At 44.4% G+C, this 22,220-nt stretch overlaps 1 protein-coding gene across 4 annotated transcripts in view; it reads right to left on the bottom strand.

The window, feature by feature from the left end:
- The window catches only part of SPATA13 (spermatogenesis associated 13), a 323,399-nt gene that overhangs the window by 70,911 nt on the left and 230,268 nt on the right, over nt 1-22,220 (bottom strand). For 3 of the 4 annotated variants that reach the window (XM_081047019.1, XM_081047021.1, XM_081047020.1), the window contains one exon: nt 1,750-3,444. In XM_081047019.1, coding sequence (XP_080903145.1) covers nt 1,750-3,444 — 1,695 coding nt within the window. The remainder of the gene's footprint in view (nt 1-1,749; nt 3,445-22,220) is intronic. The other variant, XM_081047023.1, reaches the window with a different exon arrangement.

The raw sequence follows: 22,220 nt of genomic DNA, 5'->3' as shown, positions 1-22,220 counted from the left end.
AGGAAATAAATGCAACTTTAAAGATGTGATGACCGCCTTGAGGCAAATTTGTAGAATTATCTATCAACATGTGTCCACTTTTAATAACTTGTGTCCTGATTTCTATCTTTGGTGATCACTTGTGGGTAGAAATTAAATTATATACAACTAAGGATAGCAAATATACATGTAAAACCATACAGTGATCAAAATCACTCTTGGAAGTAACTAAGTTAGAAACTAACCCTTGCATATGGTGACTTAGGCACTCAGGAATAAAATATTTTAACGGTTATTTTTTACTAATTTTGTTAAGCAGGAAAAAAAATCCCCTTTTAACATAAAGAACCTTCTAGACCTATGCGAATCCTTTGGGGGTAGGGGTGCTAACATCAGTGGGACTAACATCAGTTTGGTGGAAGGAATTGTGCTTCGTCTCATCAACCAGGAAGGAGCGAAACCCAGACTAATTCAGACCTTGGCCAGTTATACAAGGCAGAGCTAGCAGAAATGGAACTCCTTCCCAAGGCTGGCAACTAGTCCTGTGTCCTCACAATTGCTCCACAGGGCTTCTTTGGAAAAACGCCAGTGACCAAATGGTGCTCATATACAAGACTTGTGGAAGATATACTGGCCCCGCGGCCTCCATGCAAACCTAAAGCCACAAAAAGTGAAGCTGACTCACTTCTCTGGCTGCCCAGGGATCCGTCAGGCTGATTTTAGATCAGCGATAGGCTGTGCTTTGTAAGTCTCTGTAAAGCAAAGGTAAAAAATGGACCGTCCAGAGGCTGTCCTGGCTTCTCAGTTTTCGGAAGCATTAAGCCAAAACTGAGGTCCTCTTCAGGGATCAGTGGGAAGGAACAGTTGCCAGGGAATTAATTCCTATGGCAAGTACCAATTTATACCTGCAAAATAGTCTAGGAAAGTGTGTGAAGAATAATTTGCAATATATACACATGGATGCATTTCCTTATCTTTCAGCTCTGTAAGGTAATATTACTGAGTGCATTTACAAAGTGAAAATTATACAGTAAGGTAAAGTTGTCTGGATGCTTGACAGGATGTGAAAAGAACATTGCTCTTGTGGCCTTGACAGTTATTAGTTGATTCAATTCATGAGATGCTTATGTTCTACTCTAAAAATAAGTATAATAACCATCATAAAAATTTCTTTGAACCATCATCACTCAGGGGCTGACAGGTATTAAACTGCATGTTTCTAATTCATTCCTAGGAGGCGGAAAAACTAGACTTAGAACATGCAGTGTTCTCTTAACACAAAGAATCTCACTTATACGTATTCGGCTGAAAAGGATACAGAAACAGTTTAAAATAAAAAGAGAAGACATCTATGGGTAATTAAAAAAGCCTCAAAAATCAAAATTTTGAGAGTCCCTATTAGCTGGAGTGGAAGACAGATCTTTTTCAACTCTCACCGCCCCCCTCCCCACAAGCTAGCACACAGTTGGTGCTCAATAAATATCTTTTGAATAAATCATATGGTTAAGCGCCATCTTAAGAAATTTCCTATATTAGCAATTCATTTCAAAAGAGATAAAAGGTGACCTCTGAACTTGGTAAATAGCAACTAGACAAGAATTGTGATGGCAACACAATCAGCACGGGGCCAGCCTGCCTCTGCAGCAGGTTAGGAAAAAGGGTAACCGCCAAAGAAAACACCTGTGTACGTGCAGAAGGGATGTAGGGTGCGGCTGTCACAGGCACCCCTCCCGCAGCATAGCCTACAAGAGGTCCCTGCCCTGCCCTTACCTCCTCTTTCTTTTCTTCTGGACCCGATGCCCCCCCGGGGCTCAGCTGAGGGTGGCTGCTGGCACCGCTGTCCTCACTGCCTTTGTCACCTGTAGCTTGCACCGAGGCCTGGAAGGGCACAGAACCTTCTGCCCTTTCCTCACTGTCCAGTGAACTCAGGGACAGCACACTGAGATTGTTGGGGCACTTGGTGTTTCCTGCGCCTGGGCTCTGAGGGCTGGGGGGCTTGGGTGTGGTGGGCCTTAGAGGGATAAGAGGCTGCTCGGGTTCGAATGTAAACTGGCTGCCAGGTTTTGGTTCATGGGAGCCTTTGCTCGACACTTCCTGGGCAACCGGCCGTGGACACGAGCTGCCAGCCTTGCAAGGCCCGGCGCTCTGCGCCTCCAGAGGAAACACCGCCGTCTCCACGTCCACGTGGGGGCCCTGCGGCTCGGCCGGGCTGCAGTCCGGGCCCGCCGCAGACCTCCTGCGCTCCAGCTCGCTGCTGCTGGACACCCGGCGCGAGTAGTCGTCGTGCAGCCGGCTGCGGGGCCCGGGCCGCGGGGCAGCGTCGCAGGAGCAGGGCGACCCGCCCTTGGGACGCTCTCGCTTCCAGGCTGCGTCCGTGGCGCCGCTCACGAGTCTCAGGACCCGATCGAAATCCTTGGCCCTGATGGGGCTCTTCCAGCGCTTGGTCCTCCTCTCGGCCCCGCCGAGCTTCTCCGAGTCGGCCGAGGAGCTGCTGAGCGTCCGCGGCGGCGCGGGCCCGTCCGGCGCCACCTTGAGGTCCGCCAGGTTGGAGGCCGACTTCCTCTTGAAGGAGCTCTTCTTCAGGAAATGCAGGTTGTCGCTGCTCTTGCTTCTCCGGTAGACAAGGCTGTGGTTCTCCGAGTCCTTGAGGACGATGGCACACAGGGGCGGCTCCGGCACGCCCGGCGACAGCGGCCGGCCGGGCCTGTCCGAGTCCAGCAGGCTGATGCGGCCCCGGCCGTAGGCGCGGCGCAGGCTGCGGGAGCGGTGCGTGCTCCGCTGGAAGGCGTCGTCCGCCTCCTCGGGGTCCGAGCCGTCGGACGCGGGCGCGGCGCCGGGGCCGGGCTGGGGGCACCCGCTCGCCGCCGCCCAGGAGCCGCGCCCGCCCGTTGGGATTCCGAGCGCGGCCCCGTTCGCGACGGGTGGCCCGGGCTCGGGCTCGGAGGCCTCGTCCTTGGCCGCATCGCAGCCCTCTCGGTTCTGAATTCCTTGGAGGACGGAGGACTTCAGTTTTTTAAAAGATCCCATCTTCCGAAAGGAGGCCAGGGCGTTCCAGGTGGAGGAGTGCCCCATCAGGACCACCGAGCGCGGCCTCTCGGCGTTGGCACCCGTCCTCTTCCTACTCACCGAGAAGAGGCGCACGAGCTTGGCGGGGCCGAGCCTGGCGTCCTGGGCGTCCGCCTCGCCGCAGCACCCTCCGTTCTGACACGCCGGGTGAGCCACCATTTTGGGGTCTCTTGGCTCAGAGACCGAACAGGGGACTGCAGCAGCGCGCCCATGGCCGTTCTGGGCTGTAGTCATGTTCTCGGAGCTGGGAGCCCGTGGCCACGGGGCAGCGCGGCTCAACCCTACGTGCACACCTGTGTCCACCGGCCCCAGGTGCAGACCTGCATGTCTGACGCCGCTGCGAGCCTGGTTTTCACAGCTGCCGCGCACATCAGGCTCCTCCCCTGTTGTGGCCACTGCCTGCAGCAGAGAAACAAAGAAGGTATTTAGCCATTTCCCTCACGGAAGAGCCTCTACAAATAGGGGCTAATGACTTTAATAATTGCTAATAGGGGGTAAAAAAGGCATCCCCCATTACAGGGCTGATCAAATAAAAATGATTTTAAATGATGTTAAAATTTTACTTTTTTTTCTAATTTATTTCACAATAAATTAAAGGGAAGAATGCAAAACGACATTCCTAACAAAAAGAAAAATATAAAGATAAAAAAGAATTATGGGTTGTGCATTCAATGATGGTAAACTCCCGAAATCCATTGAAACTTTTTTTTAATTAAATTTATCGGGGGTAACATTGATTAATAAAATTATATAGATTTCAAGGGTACAATTCTATAATACATCATCTGTATATAAGTAAAAGTTTTGAAAAAAAAAAGTTTTGCCGTAATGAAAAGGCATCATTCAAACTGTCGGCCCCGGTGGCTCAGGCGGTTAGAGCTCCATGCTCCTAACTCCAAAGCTGCCGGTTGGATTTCCACATGGGCCAGTGGGCTCTCAACCACAAGGTTGCCAGTTCAACTCCTGGAGTCCCGCAAGGGATGGTGGGCTGCGCCTCCTGCAAATAAGATTGAACACGGCACCTTGAGCCTCCCGGATGGCTCAGTTGGTTGGAGCGCGGCCTCTCAACCACAAGGTTGCCGGTTCAACTCCTCGAGTCCCTTAAGGAATGGTTCCTGCAACTAGCAACAGCAACTGGACCTGGAGTTGGGCTGTGCCCTCCACAACTAAGACTGAAAGGACAACAACTTGAAGCTGAACAGCACCCTCCGCAACTAAGATTGAAAGGACAACTTGACTTGGAAAAAAAAAAAGTCCTGGAAATACACAGTGTTCCCCAATAAAGTCCTGTTCCCCTTCCCCAATAAAATCTTAAAAAAAAAAAAAAAGGAATAAACCAAAAACCAATAAACCAAAAAAGCTTTATCTCAATAAAGCTGTTTAAAAAAAACAACACAAAAAACAAAACCCTTGTCTTCCCTTTATTTAAAATATAAGAAATTTTCATTTTAAAATAATAATAAGAAAACTATTTCAAAATGTGTCACAGTGAAATGTCAACTTATGTTACATTTAACAGGTAATAGACAAACTGAGTGCTTAGTATATACAAGAACTAGTGCAAGGAAATGTGATGGTGACCAAGATGCTCTCAGCTGCTTACTGTCTACAAAATACCCCAAAACTCTAATGAGTGCTACAGGGACACGAGTGGGAGGGACCAAGCTGAGGTCAGGCTCATTAGTGAGGGCTTCTGTCAACAGCATTCTAACTGGCCAAGAAATGGCGAGAGATGAAGATAATACTGAAGTACTAGAAATTCAGACACAAACATTCAAATTAAACAAATACTGCACCTTCTTCCTTCTTCCCACATGCCCTGAAGCCCACACACACCTGTGTCCATGCTCTCCCCACCAGGCTAGAACCTGTTCTCCTTAACCCCTCCCATCAGGCCAAGTCCTCCTCAGCCTTCAAGGGCCATCTTAAATGTCACAGTCTCTGTTCACAGTGAATGAGTAGTGAGTGAAGGAAGGAAAGATTATGATAATAATCAGAAAAGGCTACCATTTCTTAAGGGCTTACTGCATGTCCTTAGGCCCCAGTACTAAATGCCTCAGAAGGAACACTCATACAAACCTACAAGGTCAAGAGAATGACTTTCATTTTATAGATAATCACATGGACACTTGGGCAGGTTAGGTAATCTGTCTGGGTGTCCTGCAGCTGCCTCAAAAGCCTATACTCTTCTCCACAGCTTCAAACTCATGAACAAAGACAGAGGCAGAGCTGCAGCACACACCCAGGCATGTGACTCCAAGTTCAGTATCTTGTGACATAACCCTGACTTAAGTCAAATTCCAGAAGTCCTAATGGCACCTAATGGCGCCATCACCTCCAAAGGTAGTATTAAAAACAGAAGAGGAAAAGGAGAAAATTGTGTAAAGATCTTGAGGTTAGGTCCCAATTTAGCTTAGCCTTCTCAGGTACAGAAAAATATCTGACTCCATGCAAAGAGGTCTCATCTGCTTCTAGTCTTCAGATTGTGAGGTGGGTTCATTTTTATTTGCCTCTACATCATGCCCAGTGAGGGACTCTTGGGGAGAGCCATAGTTAAAGAGTTAATTCCATCTGAGACCAGGGACTACAGAGAGACTTCGATCCCTGGAGTCTTTCTGATGTCCAGTCACCCATTTTCATTAATCGGAAACTTGATGGGGTAACCACATGCCCCTGCAGTTTAACTCTCTAATGGAAAACTGGGGTCCTGATGAGCTGTGGGTTGCATCTGAATGAGCCACATAAGCTGACTCTTGAATAATCCTGGCATTGAGGCTGGATGTGACATCTAACCTGTTGCAAAATGAGTCCAATATTCAGCATCCCTGTCCACCTGTCCCTATTCTGGGAAGGACAGGGGATCGTAGTGGTTTCAGCTTGTCGAAATCTTGAAACAAAGCAGACAGTTTATGCAGAGTCCAGTCCAGTCCCAGGCACTGACTGACTGACTGCATATTATGTAGGAATAATTGTCTGGTTGTGACTTGCACTGCATCCAGAAGAGCAGACACCATACCTGCTGTGTCATCTGGTTGGACAAAGACAGATTACTGACACCACAACCAGAGGGCACTAGGAGGCCTTTTATTACCCACCATGAAACTGTTAAGCTCACCCTAAGGTTCAAGGGGTACAGGAAAGTGCTTGATTTAATGTTGGGGAGTTTGGAGAATTGCTGTGGAAGACCTGGGGCCAGACCCAGGTTCTAAACTCAGCACTGTCACATGAATCTTGACTGAAATAATTTCAGGAATCTGTGCTTCAACGCCATCTATAAGATAGGAGATGCCAACATTTATGTACAGACCAATCAAACAATCAATCCATGAGGCTCTGTCCGGCACAAGGATCTATGCAGGCCCCGTGAAAAATTCAAGGCAGTACAAGATGATGGCCCATTCTTGCTGGGAAACTGGCATGAGCAGAGGTAAAGTCAGGAATATAGCTATGGTTGGGAACCGGTATATTAGGGTGACCAGCTGTCCCAGTTGGCCCAGGGGTGAGGTGTTTTCCAGGATGTGGGATACTCATGGCTGAAGCTGGGCAAGTCCTTGGCAAATTGGGATGACTGGCCATCCTACAGCAAGTAGAACGCTGTGGTTAGAAAGATGGCTCAATGTTATGTACTAATAGAAAGTAAGGTGAAAACAGGTTTAGGAAATCCTGCATACCCTTAGTCTAACACTTTGAAACCGTCTTCCAGTGTCACCTTCTTTGGGAATTCCTTCCTGATCCCCCGAAAGGGAATCAGATCCCTTACTCTGTGGATTACAGACATCTCACCAATTGCTTTACCAAAACATATTATAAAGACAGGTTTATATGGCTGCCTTTAGACCAAGGCTGTGAAATGAACCCTTTGCCAGTAAAAACTGTGTGCTTTGCATACTTCTATTTTTATCCTGATGTGAAATTGTATCAGTTCTCCTGTCTTGTCAATATCTGTACCAAGGTAACAACAATTCATTATTACATAACACTATTATTTTTCCAATGTGGAAATGTTTCCATTTTTACAATACTAGACAATCTTAAGTATTTATGTAAAACTTAGCTTTTAGGCTACTGATCCAGTAAAATCCATGCAGCAAATCAATTTCTAATTGGGGCAACATACTTTTTAAAAGACCATTGACTTACTGGTTCGTTCATGTAGCTGAACAACATGATTGTTGTGTGCTGCTTGGAATTAAACTGAAAATCACGGAAAAAAGCTTTTCCTGGAATTTCTGAGTAACATTCCAAGTTGCATTATTTAGAACTAACACTTTGACCTCTATTAACTAACAAGGGTTGCAATTCACTCAGTGGTTTTGTAGCAAGTCTTATAAATTGTGGGAGCTCTGCCAGAGATATTTATGAACAGAAGTACGAGAAAGAATTTTAGATGGGAATATTGTGAAATCTATTGTCTACAAGCTGGATTCTGGGATGTTTGAACTTCTAAATAGAACATTTTAGTCATGAGAATTCTCTGAAAACAGCCAGAGCAGTAATGTTTAAATAAGAACTTGTACTTGAACTTGAAATTCAGAAATATATACCAAGTTAAATGTACAAGCAAGGTTTTTGTAATATGTTCATGTAAATTATAGAAAATGCAACACTGAGAACAAAATGAAACTATTGAAATCCGCAATGCTAAAGGCGTGAAAGTATACCTTGAGTCATAGCACTACAGATTATTGCCCTAGGGAACATCTAACCCCTCGTAAAAATTGTAAAGATTAGGACATTGGGGCCCAGTTGGTCTGAGCGACATCACCGTGATCAAGCTACTATAGTTAAAAACACAGTGGGCTGGGAATCAGAGGGCCCCAGCTGCGCCCCAGCAGTGCCACCTACTGGCCAAAACCTGGGAGTCATCCTAGACTTCCTTCCCCTCCCTCAGTCGTCAGTCACCAAATCAGATTCTAGTATCTCAACAATCCCTGCTCAGTGTGGGCCACCAAGGCCTTATTTCCTGCCTTCAGTACCTTCACCAGGATGACCGCATTAGCCTCCTGACAAGTCTCAGGTCTTCGGGTCTGATTCACCTCCAACCCAGCCAGTGTGCTTCCCAAACTACAAATAGTGTCCTGTCACGTCGATCATTGGCAGCCTTTGGAGATGTGGACATGTCGAATCACCTCAGTCTAGCACACAATACCTTTCACTCCAGCCATGCAGAATATTAACCGTGAGACTTTCTCATGCTGCTGTGCTTGGGGGTATTTCCCTGCTTGCTGTCAGTCTTTCTTGAGCCATTTCCGTCTCTCTGTAGTGTAGGAAGCCACAAGCCCCAGGCTCCTGTGACAAATGGCTCTGGCCAGGTTGGCCAGTGGGAGGTGCCATGGCATTTCTCTCTGTGGGGGCTGCTGCAGCGGGCCTTTCCAGCAGTTGCTGAGGCTCCACCCTCGTAGGTCTTACCTCCTGCCAGGGGACAGTGTCTGGCTCAAGTAGCACCACCTCTTCCCAAGCCTAGGAGTGATAGCATCTTCCTGCTGCTGTGTACCTGAGTTCTGTACTGTCTTCTCTTTTGTTTCCCAACTGTGTACAAATAGTCCCTCTATTGATTCTCTTTGTTCGAAATCCCTAAAGATGCTTCTCTTTTTCTGACAGATAAATATGTGCTCTGTCTACCAAACTTTCATTAATTCAAATCAGCTTTTCCCCAGAGGAGAACTCTTTGCTCCTATCCAATTCAGATGCCCCTGTCTGTAGGCTCACAGCACATGTGCATGGCTGGTTTAGCGCTTACCGCACTACTCTGTAACTGATTTGTCTGTCTGCTTTCTCCACTAAACTCTGGAAAGGTTGAAAAGTTCTTTCAAGGCAGAAACTGGGTCTTGTTTAACTCTATTCTCAGCATTCAGTCTGTCACTGACTGAATGAACGAGGATAACACCACTTCTTTGATTTAACTTACGTGCGCCAACCTAACATTTGGGGCCAGATAAACCTTAGTTGTGAGGGCTGTACTATGCATTGCAGTGAGAGCAGCACCCCCAGTCACGGCCATAAAATGATGCTATCAGGAAGAAGAAATATAAAATACAGAAAAGGCGCTGAAAGCCATGAAAGTGCCATGAATTAGTTTCAGAGTGGTTTCTTCAAAACTTGATCATTTTCGAAAATTTATCACTTCGAAAACTTATCATTTTCAATTATAAAACAGGGTTTTATTTATTGTTTGATGGTACTGATAAACAGCTTTTTTTAAATAGTACTATTGTCAGCAGTTAGTTGCCTGTGGTAAAAAGCTCAACTGAATGAATGTTTATGTTCTATTGTTATAATAGTTGTATCTAATTTTGTAAATGCTTTTTTATATATTCAGTGCAAAAGAAAATTTAATACCATAGGAAAGTAAATACTGACATGTTAATAGTTACACTCATTGATCACTTTTTAACTATCAATACAGATATTTTATTTTAATAGGTAATCAATTCAGGTACCAAAATTTAGTAATTTGAGTGCTCACACTTCACAAATTATATACCTGAGTTAATAAGACAATTAAGAATTTTATATATCCACACCGATGGCTCCACAGAATAAACAGTTTGTTTACCTGGTCTCCAAAACAAAAAAAGAATTTTATAAATGTTTCATAACACACTTAAAATATGGTTAAGTATTAATGTTCAAATGTAAAGATATGCTTTGATCCATTCATCTCAATGTTAATCAGCAAAATTTGAATTAAAAAATGTCCAGAGGGTCCTAAAGTAACTGCGATTATTAGGAAAGTGATTTTCTTCCATAAAATTATATGTTCCCTTTAAAATATAAAATATTTCTTCTCTAAAATGTGTCTCGGAAATACTTAATGCAAGCCATACCTTAATATTTTCCCCACTTTTAGTTCAAAGGAACTATTTTAACTTTATTATAACTTTAACTGGTATATAAATTAAGCTAGTAAAGTTCTTTATAAATCACTGTATCCAGGAAATTCATACTTGGGCTGAGAATAAGTTTCTTCATTTTGTGTCAAATATTGTCATACTAACCTAACTCAGAGATATACACATGGTGTAATCTGAGTACTCGAATTACTACACTTCTATAAAGTCAAAATGGCTGTGAAAAAACCTTACAGATGTTGTGTAGCTAAAAGACACTCAGATAAGTGTTAATAGTCAAAATATTTGACAACAGTATATGCCTTACTTTATTGCAATTATATAGAATTTCATTTTGAGTAAATAACAGTTTGGGGATTAATAGAAACAAAACACCATGATGATACGTCTTTCTCATTTGCTGAACTTGCTCATTTTATTTTCCCCTTTGGCTTCCTGTTAGGTCCTTTCCTACCATCATTCATCTCAATACCTTTCCCCGAACCTTACTGAAATGAAGACAGACCAGAAGCTAGAAATTCTAGCACCCCACATTTTATGAACAGGTTGTCTTCTAAAAGGTTACTTACGGGCACTCCTTTTCCCTACTAACTCTGTCCATCAAACTATATTTAACTGATAATAAAGCTACCATTGAATTTAATCATAATTTATAACATTTCCATAGGAAAATGAATCTACGATTCAACTATGGGTTCTAGTCCCAAGGATGACGCTCCTTTCCCCATGCCCCAGGCCTTCATCCAAGACACTGTCCCTCTCCTTTCCACCCCGATGTGCACACTGCCGTCACACAGGAATCTGGCATCTGTAGGGTCCCTTCTGTTGAAAGGTGGGGCAGAATGCTGCAAGAGAGCCAGTAGCTCTGGCTGCATTTAAATAAGCAATCATTTGTTTACAAATTGAAAGTATACATAAAAATGTAACTGTGGACAAGATTGAATCATTGTATCTTTGGCAAAGGTGTCAATTTCACACAAGTGTGTGACCCTGTCTGCTTGTCTTATCTGGGTTACTAGGCTACACCATGTTCCCAGGCGAAGACCGGGTTTCCCAACTGGGATAGATGTTTGCTTTGTCAGTTCTGCGGGACAGTGTGGGTAGAGAAGTGAGGATGTGAGAAGGCGGGCCTGAGACCAAGGAGAGGAAAATCTTTTTTTGGTCCCTGAAGCTGCGGGTCAGGCAGGTCGAGCAAGACATGCGAGGGTAGGTGTGGGTCTGTGTGGTAGCTGACATGACCACCTTCCCTGAACTTCCCTGCCATTGCCCCAGTGCTTCGCAACATCCCAGCCGCTGCTCCGCCCCTTCCTCACTCCTGCCAACCCTGGGGGTAGACAGAGCCTGGGAACACTTCAGGAGACTCACTACCAATGAAAGGTCTGTCTTGATTTCTTACAGTTCTCCCACTGCACCCCTCCATCCTGTCACACCCCCCACCCCCTATCCCCCCATCCCTTTTGTCCCCCCTCCCCAATCCCGCTCGTTCCCCCCCCCCATTTTTCTCATGGTAAATGAGACTGCAGCAGTAACCACAAAGTGCACAGTCAGGACTACCTAATTAATGCCTGCGCCACACGCCAAAATTGATGTCACCACAGAATCTGTGCCTCCCCAACCCTCACATTCAGAGCAAAGAAAATTTTCCAGACGGATGGTCCTAATCTTGAAGGCACTTTGAAGGTCACTGGAGCTAAAACCATGTTTCTGCCTGCTGGAGGCAGCTTTAGCAGAATTTGGAGCTATGCGGCATTGGGGGCTAAGGTACTTGGTGCAGACTGCACAGAAACTCCCCACAAAGGATAAATGCGTATCCAGTGTTTGGTTAAACATACTGAATAACTGTCTATAATAGTACACATCTGTATTCTATTTTCCCTGCATTTCTTTTACTGCTCAAGTTTTGTTTTTCTTTTTTCTTTTTTTTTTGCATAAAATGTGTTTCTATGCATAGAACCCCAATTTATAACAATGCATTCTGAGGAAACAAGATCAACTTTCCGCTCAATTTCCATCCAGGAGCCGATTAGGTTTTAATTTAGGGGGTGTCATAGCAGCCCATCCTGCTATCACCAAGGACAAGCGTCCAGAAAACACCTTTTCCCTGCTCTGTTCTTTCGGATATCCCATCTCCTCAAATCCAAGGTTCACATTAAAGCAGTTGCTGAAATGCCTCATACTGTCTAATTTAAACTGTCTTCTCATTGAGCTGACATTTGGATAGTGTTTCCCTCTGAGCCCGGCGCGCCTCTTGGCACGGCCACCCCCCTTTAGGAGACGGACAGTAAAGCAGTGTGGGATGACGCCACCAATGAACAAAGCCAGTGGTGACCGGGCTATTGTTCCCAAGCAGAGGTCCTCTAAATCACCCCTCCGCCCAGCTCGGCTGGCAGTAGCTGATCTGTGGCCACTTTGTTAGAGGACGAGGCTATTATGACGAGCGCATCCTCAAGGGACGTGGGACATAAAGCAAACTTCCTGTCGCTCATTAGGAAGCCACGTTCTCACACTCTCCCATGGCTCAGAGCAGCGAGCTGGCCCCAACTAGAAGGAAACCCGAAAGGGGCACAGGAGCGGAATCCTGGTGAGGAAAATTTACAGTGGAGTAAACGCCACCCGTTCCTCAGGCTTCCACTGTAGGTGTCCATTTCTCAGCATTTGTCCTTCAAAACGGGGCTCACTGGCAATTCCAGAGGGCTCCTCAGCGGCTTCTTTGGAGTTTTACCATTCTTTCTACGTACAAAGATTTGTGGCCAGGAGCTTCCACGGGGTCCCATGACCTGCTCCATCAGCACTTGGTTTATGTGTCTAGGAAACCTGGCAGTTCCTGGTGCTGTGCATAAAAGTCTCACAGTGATAATCATACCGCTTCTATGGCTACAGCTACTGGAGGCGACTGTCACGACCTCCTCTCTACTAATCCGCTACGCTACCGACTACGGGAGGCGGTGAGTATCAGAGGACAAACCACACTACATACCTTTGTCCCTTAGCCTCTGAGCCCCTCCAATGCACCCCCAGGAGCACTTTCCTTTCCTCCCATTGTCAGTTCTGACTTTGTCCCCAGTCACGTCCGTCACCATGAACCTGTCCCTCACAGGCCATCGACCTCACCCAAACCTCCAGCGTGGTGCCCTGTTGGGGGAGACCTGGCCATCCGTTTGGCCACATCATTCTTTCCTCAACTTCATTCTCCTGAAGTGAGCCAGAAGCTTCTGGAAGTCTAACAGAACATGACAGGAGCATGTACCCGACTCAGGGATACCCTGGCACCACATCCCACTGGCTAGGCTCCTTTGACAGAGCACATAATAATGTTTTAAATATGTCAGATACTCGACAGGGCCTGAAATGAAACGAATATTGTATTCTGTCTTTTGTGAAAAGTTCAAAACCAAGTTTAGGTGGGTGGTGGTGGTGGGGGGGGGGACACGACTAAAGAATAACAAGGACTTAAATATCTTGAACCTAAAAAAAGGAAAATGGAATGTGTGCAAGATGAGCCAGGGGTTACATTCTGTGAGGCAACAGCCTATGGAAGGCGCGTCCCAGGCAGTGAAGGAAGCAAACAGATTTGCCTTCTGAGAGAGCAGTTGCCACAAACCCAATGATGACCAGACAAGACCAGGGAGTGTCCTTCTCAGAAAGGACGAGCCTCAAGGACTTACAGCTTAAGGCAGGTTAGGTGAAGGAGAACGGGCACTGGCTGAGGCCCAGAATTCCTGGGCCTGGGTTCTTGCTTTGCCTTTTCTAGCTCTGGGAACCTGGGCCAGTCACATCCCATCCTTAACCTCACATTTCTCAGTGGGATCCTAATATTTCTTTGAGAGTATTTCGCAGTGGGCGACATGGATGGACCTGGCTGAGTGGAGTAAGTCAGACAGAAAAAGAGATGCAATTTTGTTTATGTGTGGAATCTAAAGAACAAAACAAACAAGCTCATAGATACAGAGAACATTTTGATGGTTGCCAGATGGGAGGAGGGTTGGGGGTGTGGGTTAAAAATGGGAAGGGATTAAGAAGTACAAATTGGTGAGGTAGCTCAGTTGGTTAAAAGTGCAGTGCTCTTAATAATAAGGTTGCCGGTTTGATCCCCACATGGGCCACTGTGAGCTGCGCCCTCCACAACTAGATTGAAACAACTACTTGACTTGGAGCTGTTGGGTCCTGGAAAAACACACTTAAAATAAATTAAAAGTTAAAAAATAATAATAATAATAAGTAGAAATTGGTTGTTACAAAGTAGTCCTAAGGATGTAGGGTATAGCATAAGGAATATAGTCAGTGATATTGTAATAATTATGTATGGTGTCAGATGAGCACTAGATTTGTCGGGTGGTAGATGGGAGGGGTTCAGGGCAGGGTAAAAAAGGTGAAGGGATTAAAAAGTACAAATTGGTAGTTACAAAATTGTATAGGGAATATAGTCAATAATATGGTAATAACTATGTATAGTGCCAGGTGGGTACTAGACGAGTCAGGGGAATAGCTTCTTAAATTATATAAAGGTCTAATGACTATGCTGTACACCTGAAACTAATATCAAATAATATTGAATGTCAACAGTTTTTTGAAAAATTTAAATGGGAGGGAAAAGGTGAAAGGGAGTAAGAGGTTCAGACTTCCAGATACAAGACAAATAAATCATGGGGATGTACGTAACAGACGGCATAGAGAATATAGTCAGTAATATTGTGATAGCGTGGCACTGTGTCAGATGGTTTTATGGTGATCACTTCTTTAGGTATGTCAATGTTCAATGACTATGGTGCACAGCTGAAACTAATATAATATTGTAAATTAGCTATATTTTAATAAAACTCCTTTTTTAAAAAGCATTTCGCAGGGTTGTCATAAGCAAATGCATCATACACAGAATATTCTCATTGAAATAATTATGCTCACAGCACGACACCTTTCTTTGTATGGCATAAAATTTATAGTTATAGGTCAATATAAAAAATGTTAATAGAAAAATGAAATTCTAGAACAAAATTTCTAGGCCCAGAAGAAGTGAAATACTCAGTTGGAAATTCAAGGGATTTCAGCTTATTATATATGCATCTGGACATAGGCAAAAGTAACGCATCCCACACGGCCTGTCAAGGTACAGAAGAGACATGCACAGGTCGCAGCTGTGTGACTAACAGAGGGAAGTAGTCTCCTCCTCCAGCCATCCTGCCAGCTCAAGGTGGGGACCACATGGAAATGGCGTGCAGCCAGCATGCTAAGGGACCAGCACAGGGATATCTGATGGGGATGTGAGGGAAGGTGTCCTCGACAACACATATAGATGAAATGCCACAATTTTTCAATTAACTCTATCTTTTCTCCATGCATATGGATAACACACGCCTTAGGACTCTTGCCAAGCCTGACTAAGATATAGATAACAGGCGTCTCAAAATTTTGTCAAGTAGTATTCTAAAAGTCAATTGTTCGGAATTTACACCATTCCTGGTAAGATTCTCATGTTATCTGCCCAATCTCATTTACTCCATAATGTAAATAAAATGTTACTCATAGTAAATAATATGATTGCTATATTAATAATTAGTCTTATATTAAACTAAATTAATAGTAATTAATAAAAAGATGAACCTGCTTTCTTTGGCTTAGGGGCTCCTCTGGTAGCAGAGTGGAAACTGGAGAGGAAGAAGAGCTTTGTCCCCTCTTTCCGGTGTGAGAAAGGCCCTCAGCACTGTTTGGAAATAGCTGCCTCGGACCTTGGCTTCCCCTGAGCTTCCTTTCTTCATATGAATCCTCCGTGAGCTGCTCTCAGCCTCCCTGATGCCCTCTCACCCCCACAATGTTCCATCATGCCAGAGGTCACTTCTGCTTCTGGGCCACCTTCCTCCCATTTCTCCGTCCGGGAGCGTCCCAGATGTTGTGGAGACAGGGCCGAGTCACACAGGCCAGCTGGCAGAAGCACACCAGCTGTCACCTAGTGCCCTGAAAGGGCAGACCTGCTCTGGAGGCAGCAGCTCGAAAGCAGCCTGCCAGCCCCACCGCTCTGCTCACAGCATCTCCATACGTCCTGAGCTTGTCTTGTTTGTTGTTTGCTGTTGCCCCCATGGCAGTGATCTCAGGGCTCAGGGACAGGGCTGATATGGCCCAGCAGGTACCACTAAGGAAGCAGGGCTGTGAGTCCAACTGCTCGTCCACCAAACAAAGCCTGCCTTTCTTATGTTTCAAGATCTGGCAAAGTAGCAGTTCAAGTGTGTGCTTCCATGTGGCCAATTTAACTAGACTCAAATTTCTTCTCAAAACAACCCTGTTTCACCCCCCAAAAAACCTGCCAAAGTCTGTTACACTGTTTCCCCAAAAATAAGACCTAGCCAGACCACCAGCTCTAATGAGTCTTTTGGAGCAAAAACTAATATAAGACCCGGTCTTATTTTACTATAATAGAAGACCGGGTTTTATATAATAAATAACATAATATAATATAATATAATATAATATAATATAACATAACATAACATAATATCGGGTCTTATATTAATTTTTGCTCCAAAAGATGCATTAAAGCTGATTGTCCGGCTAGGTCTTATTTTCGGGGAAACACCGTAGTTTGTTTCTTTTCTAATTATAATTTCAGAACTATAATGATATGGCAATCAACTCTATAGGTCCCAAGAGTTGTCCCCAGACCAAGTGTTCTGACGCAAGAGTCTGGTGGTTTGGCAATAACCACGGCCTCAGTCGCCTCTGGGGTGGTTACATAAGTAGCTCAGGGCCATGTGCAGGTGAGCACACCTGCAAAGTCAACTAAGCCTTATCATGTAAGTGCATGTAAATTAGAAAGAAACATTGATGCCCTCAATTTAAACAAAGTTCCATGGCTTGTTTCAAAACTTCATCTTTTAAGAAGAACCTCGTTCGTGTGAGGCATCGTTCGTTTGTTCATTCGTTCGTTCATTCATTCATTCATTCGTTCATTCATTCATTCAACAAATGTTTCCTTGGTCCTCCTGTCTGACTGGTGTTGGGGTGGACACTAGGAGTACAGTGAGGAACAGCAGACATCGTCTCAACCACCAGAGAGCCGTCGGGAAAGATACATAACTAAGTAAGCAATTGTAATGAAGTCTGCATTGTTATGGTACCTGAGCTGGCCTCCTTCATGAAGTGACATTAGCGCCAGGACGTGAGAGATGATGGAAGGTGGGGGGTACCAAGCGCCGGGGGTAGAGACCTGGCTGGAGGATGATGAGCAGGGAGAGGGAGGGCAGGGAGAGGCTAGGACCTATAGGCCATGTTAAGGATTTTGAGGTTTATTCTAAGAATCACGGGAAGCTTTAGCAGCAGGTGACCTACACAGACCCAAAGGTAGCAAGACTAGAGGCAACTACGTACGAGGCCACCAGAGCCCCCACGGCAAGACCTGGGCCTGGATTCATGTGGTGGCTGTGAGATGGAGAGAGACGATGGGAGGTAGAACCAACATGGCCTGGTGACCAACTGGATGTGTGGGATGAGGGCGAGGCAAGATGGAGGGAGACGGAAGAGACAGCTGTGACGAGGTGACAGGCTGAGTCAAACGGTGACGTGGTTTACTGAACTACGAAGGTCTGGAGGGGAGCAGATCGGGAGGGAAGACAAGGAGTTCCAATTGAAATATACTGACGCTGCGTCGTGTCCAGGAGGTGGCTGTGGATTACCGTGGGCCTGCAGCTGGCAAGAGAGATCTGAGCTTGAGACACAGATCCAAGGTTATCCTGTCACTCTGCAAAGTGATCAGCACTAGAAGGGACAGTCTGGTGCAAAGGCCTGAAAAGCACCTCTGAGGTGACAGCTAGAGATGAGTGGTCTGGAAGAGGAAACTGGAAAAGGTGGATTTAGTACGAAGACTAGGGAGTCCTATCTTTCCTACCTGTCATTCAGGTCAGTGCCTGGACCTCCATCAGCTTTTTACTTTATTGGATAACCTCTGACAAGATCTGTCTTTTCATCTTTCATTCCCTCACCCCACACGGTAAGTGTGACAGTCTAGTTTCAACAAAACACGAATCTTTTAAAATTAAAAATTACATGAAGTTAAAGTCTCACACCCCTGTCCACTTAAGACAATGAAAGCATAACTGGGCTTACCAGAGAAACAAGAATGAGTCCTTTAAAATATCTACCGTTGATATTACTGCGATCGCATGGTGTTTTTGAGTTGAAGTCCTACAATTGGCTTGATCCTAAGTGTAGTTCTGGACTATCTGTAAGTTGTTGGTTAGCGACATTTCTCACTGTGTCACTGTTAAAACAGACCCCTGCCCATGTACTGAGCTTAGGGATACTACACAGTGCCCAAGAAGCCACAACAGGGGCCTTTTCGGCAGGAGATCATAATCTTGTCCAGAAAACAACAAAAACATAATTAGAGATTTCTATTTTCCAGGAACTCTGTGTTTTCCACATAATTGTGTGAAACTTTCAGTTAAGAAAACACACGCAAACCTATACCCATTCTTCAGCAATGGAGCGAAAAGACTCATCTCTTGAGAGTTCCACTTGACTTCAAATTAAACCTAGCCCACTAATTTCTGAAGAAGCCGAAGCTTAACTTCCTTCTTTCTCTCTACAATTAGAAACATCCCTTTTCAGACAGCTAATTAAAACTACTCAGTAAATGGAATTGTTAGGTATTTCTTTTGGTCTAGGGGCTCCGTGAAAGACTTCCTGAGATACCAGTGCTCATATACTGAGAGAGTCAGGGACCCTCTGGACTATTTGCAGCTAAACATCACTCTGGAACGTGCTCCAGACCCTTCATGACTAACTGGGAGCAGTCCGTTCAGTAAAAAGCCAGTGAACCGCCATCCAGACGGGAAGGCAAAATGTCTAAGAACTGGGCTCTACTGATATTCCCTCCCTGGAATTCTACTAGCACTGGGAGATCATGAAATTATGCTCTTAACTTCAGTCTTCCTTGGGCACGTGCGATATTCTGTATTTTATTCCACAACAGAACAGTCTGGAATTGGAACCACCATGCATCTAACCAACAGGAATATGGAGCACATGTTATCCATCCTTTTGGCAACTGAACCTCCTATTACAGGTAGTCACTGGAATAAAATTGCTTCCTCCTCAGTTCCTGCATTATTCTGGGAGGCCACCTGGTCCTTGGTTCTCAACACATGCAGCAATTCTGAGCCTCACCTGACATTAATTGCCTTCCTCCAGCTTCCTGACAAAAGAATTCCACTCTGAAAATTGTTGGTGGCCAATAAGAACGAGGCTTGTCACCTCCCCGTGGAAAGCTCTTAAAGAGCTCCCCATCCGGCAGTGCTGCTCAAACGCTTCCTCTGAATTACTTCGGGTAGTAACAATCAATAAGAGAGAGAGAGTCTACATGCCAGGTATTCTCAATACTCTAACCACCCTCTGTCATCACACCCATTTCACAGACACAAAATCTGAGGTTGGGCCCTAAGGTCACACAGGAGAAAGTGATGGAGACAGCATCTGCACCAGGTAATCTGGCCGCAGCCCTGAGCTCTTAGACCATTGCAATTGCCTCTCCTGGTGGCTCAGGAGAGCCAGTTCATACCTTGGGGAAAGGCTGAGGTAGGTTACTGAAAGCAGGAAATTTAAAGTTCCAGGATTTAACTTTATAAGTCATTGCAAACTGTGCATTCTTTTCATAAGGTTTGTTTTTATAAAACAAAAACAAAAACAATTCTTTCCACCTCATACCTATTAAAGACAGTTATTATCCAAAAGGCACAAATAACAAATGTTGGTAAGGATGCGGAGAAACTGGAATCCTTCTGTATTGTTAGTGGGGATGTGAAATGAGGCATCACTATGGGAAACAGACGGGGTCTCCTCAAAAAATTAAACAGAATTATCACATGACCCAGCAATTCCACTCCTAGGGAAATACCCAAAATAATTTGAAAGCAAGGTCTTAAAGAGATATTTGTACGCCCATGTTCATAGCAGCATTATTCACTGAAGCCAAAAGATGGAAACCCAATGATCATTGATAGATGAATAGATATATAAAATGTGGTGTATCATTTTACACCGCACAATGGCATTTCATTCAGCCTTAAAAAGGAAGGGGATTCTGCAATTTGCTACCATGTGGATGAACTTTGAGGGCATTGTGCTAAGTGAAATGAGCCGGTCACATACTGTATGATTCCACTTACACGAGGGATCTAAAGTAGTCAAATTCATAGATAGGAAGTAGAATGGTGGATGCCAGGGGCTGGGAATTGGAGTTACTGTGTAATGGGGACAGAGTCTCGGTCCGGGAGGATGGAAACGTCTGGATGGCTGGTGGTGATGGTCTGCACAACAATGGGCACGTTGTGTACTGAATGCCCCCAAGTTTTACACCTAAAACTCGTTAAAATGGTAAATTGTATAATATGTATATTTTACTATTAAAACAAGCTCTGGCTAAGAAAAAAACAAATGAAAATTAAAAATCCACAATGTGTTTAATAATTCACCAGTTACATTACTTTAAATTTTTCAAAATATACTTGATTCAGGAAGATTCACGATTATCCTATAGTTTCACATCTCCCTGAGCACAAAGGTTCCTCAGATTTGTCATCCGTACACAGTGGGATAACGGCACTCGAGAACTTGGAGGATTGTGGTGAGGATTCAATAATATTATTCCCGCACCCGTGTCTAACACACAGCAGGCGCTCTGGTGGCCTCCTGGCTATTACTCCACAAGGCCCTCTGCGAGCTGCCTCCTGCCACCATCCCCTGTGAGACTCCACTCAGGAAGTGAAACTTCCCAATGGCTTCCCGAAAGTGACAAGTCAGACACCCACGTGTAAAGTGATGTCTGTGTATGACTGTAAACAAATTCCCTAAAGACGGGGCCTGTCTTAGCATTCTTTGCCATAGCATATATTTAGCACAGTGGTCTGGCACCTAATAGCAACTCAATAAATATCTGATGAAACTGCGAGAGCCTCTATAAACATTAGGTCTGGATGTCTACAAAGGAAACTCATCCATCTGTGAGAGACCCTGCCAAATTCTTCTCGTGAATCGCTTGTACTTTATAATATCAACAACAACAACAAAAAGAGTCTTTCCAGTTTCTTTTCCCACTTGTCTACCAAGAAAAAAGAGAAATGAGTCAGAATTGGAGGGCCCACTGAATTTAAGCCACAGAAAAAGAAAATACCCAATCCCAATTCTTGCCTTCAAATGCAGGGAAGGCCCCACATTACTGAAACCATGCTCTCCCAGTACACACATGGGACTGCCCACCTATACAGGACACACACAGGCCTACAGACCAAGTCTAACCCTCAGGAGCGACATTTAAGGAAACGATGTGAAAGGCCACTGAAGTTCTGCCCCTTTTCTTGACCTGAAACCCAAATAACTAACTAACCGGTCACCAAAACAGACTTTATGAATCAACTTTTTATAGCTGGTGTCTGTGAGGCTTCTTTGTGTGGGATTTAGAGAACAGACATGAAAAAAGTTGAAGTGCTATATCCTTCTTTGTTACCTGGTGATTACCTGGGCACTAATTTACATCCTCCATAAAATGGTCCTTTACATTTCGGGGGGGGGAGGGTTGACGGGGGGGGGGGGGGGCGGGATGGGAAAAGACAACTCTAAATTATCAGTTCTTAAGAAATAAGAAACATTTACATAATAATAATCGCAACTTAATTCTAGGAGCTACTTCCATGTTTCCCTGAAAATAAGACCCGGTTTTAATTTTATTATAAGACCGGATATGATATGATATGATATGATATGATATGATATGATATGATATGATATGATATAATGATATAATACATAACAATATAAAACTGGGTCTCATATTAATTTTTGCTCCAAAAGACACATTAGAGCTGATTGTCCAGCTAGGTCTTATTTTTGGGGAAACACGGTTACTACTTCCTCAGTCAAGGTTTTACTATTTCTCTATCATCCAATTGGACAAGCATGTGGAATTCTTCCACCTTATACCATTCTGAATTACATAAAATACGTGGTGCTCATAAGATTATTCTGATCTCCTGTGAGTGCTCTGCTACCTTTGCTGAGTGACAATTTCTTATCTTAAATAATAAGAAATGTAAATGGGGAATCAGCACAAAAGGAAAAAACCCACCTAACGAGAGAGTTGTCACTTTTTCCTTCCTATGTCTTCTGAACAGGAATATCATATTTATTAGCTATCACTTTGAAAGATTCTTCCTCCTACTCCCTGCTTGTATCAAACTTCAATCTTAATTTTCTTCCCCAATTTGCACACACACAGAAAATCACAGGGGCATTCTAATATTGTACCTCAAAGTAGAAGTGAAACTAAAAAATGGGAATTTGGGG

The sequence above is a fragment of the Rhinolophus hipposideros genome (genome assembly GCF_964194185.1).
Source record: "Rhinolophus hipposideros genome assembly, chromosome: 4".
Classification (NCBI taxonomy): domain Eukaryota; kingdom Metazoa; phylum Chordata; class Mammalia; order Chiroptera; family Rhinolophidae; genus Rhinolophus; species Rhinolophus hipposideros.
The sequence above is the reverse complement of the archived record's forward strand: the minus strand, read 5'-3'. Positions and strand labels throughout refer to the sequence as shown.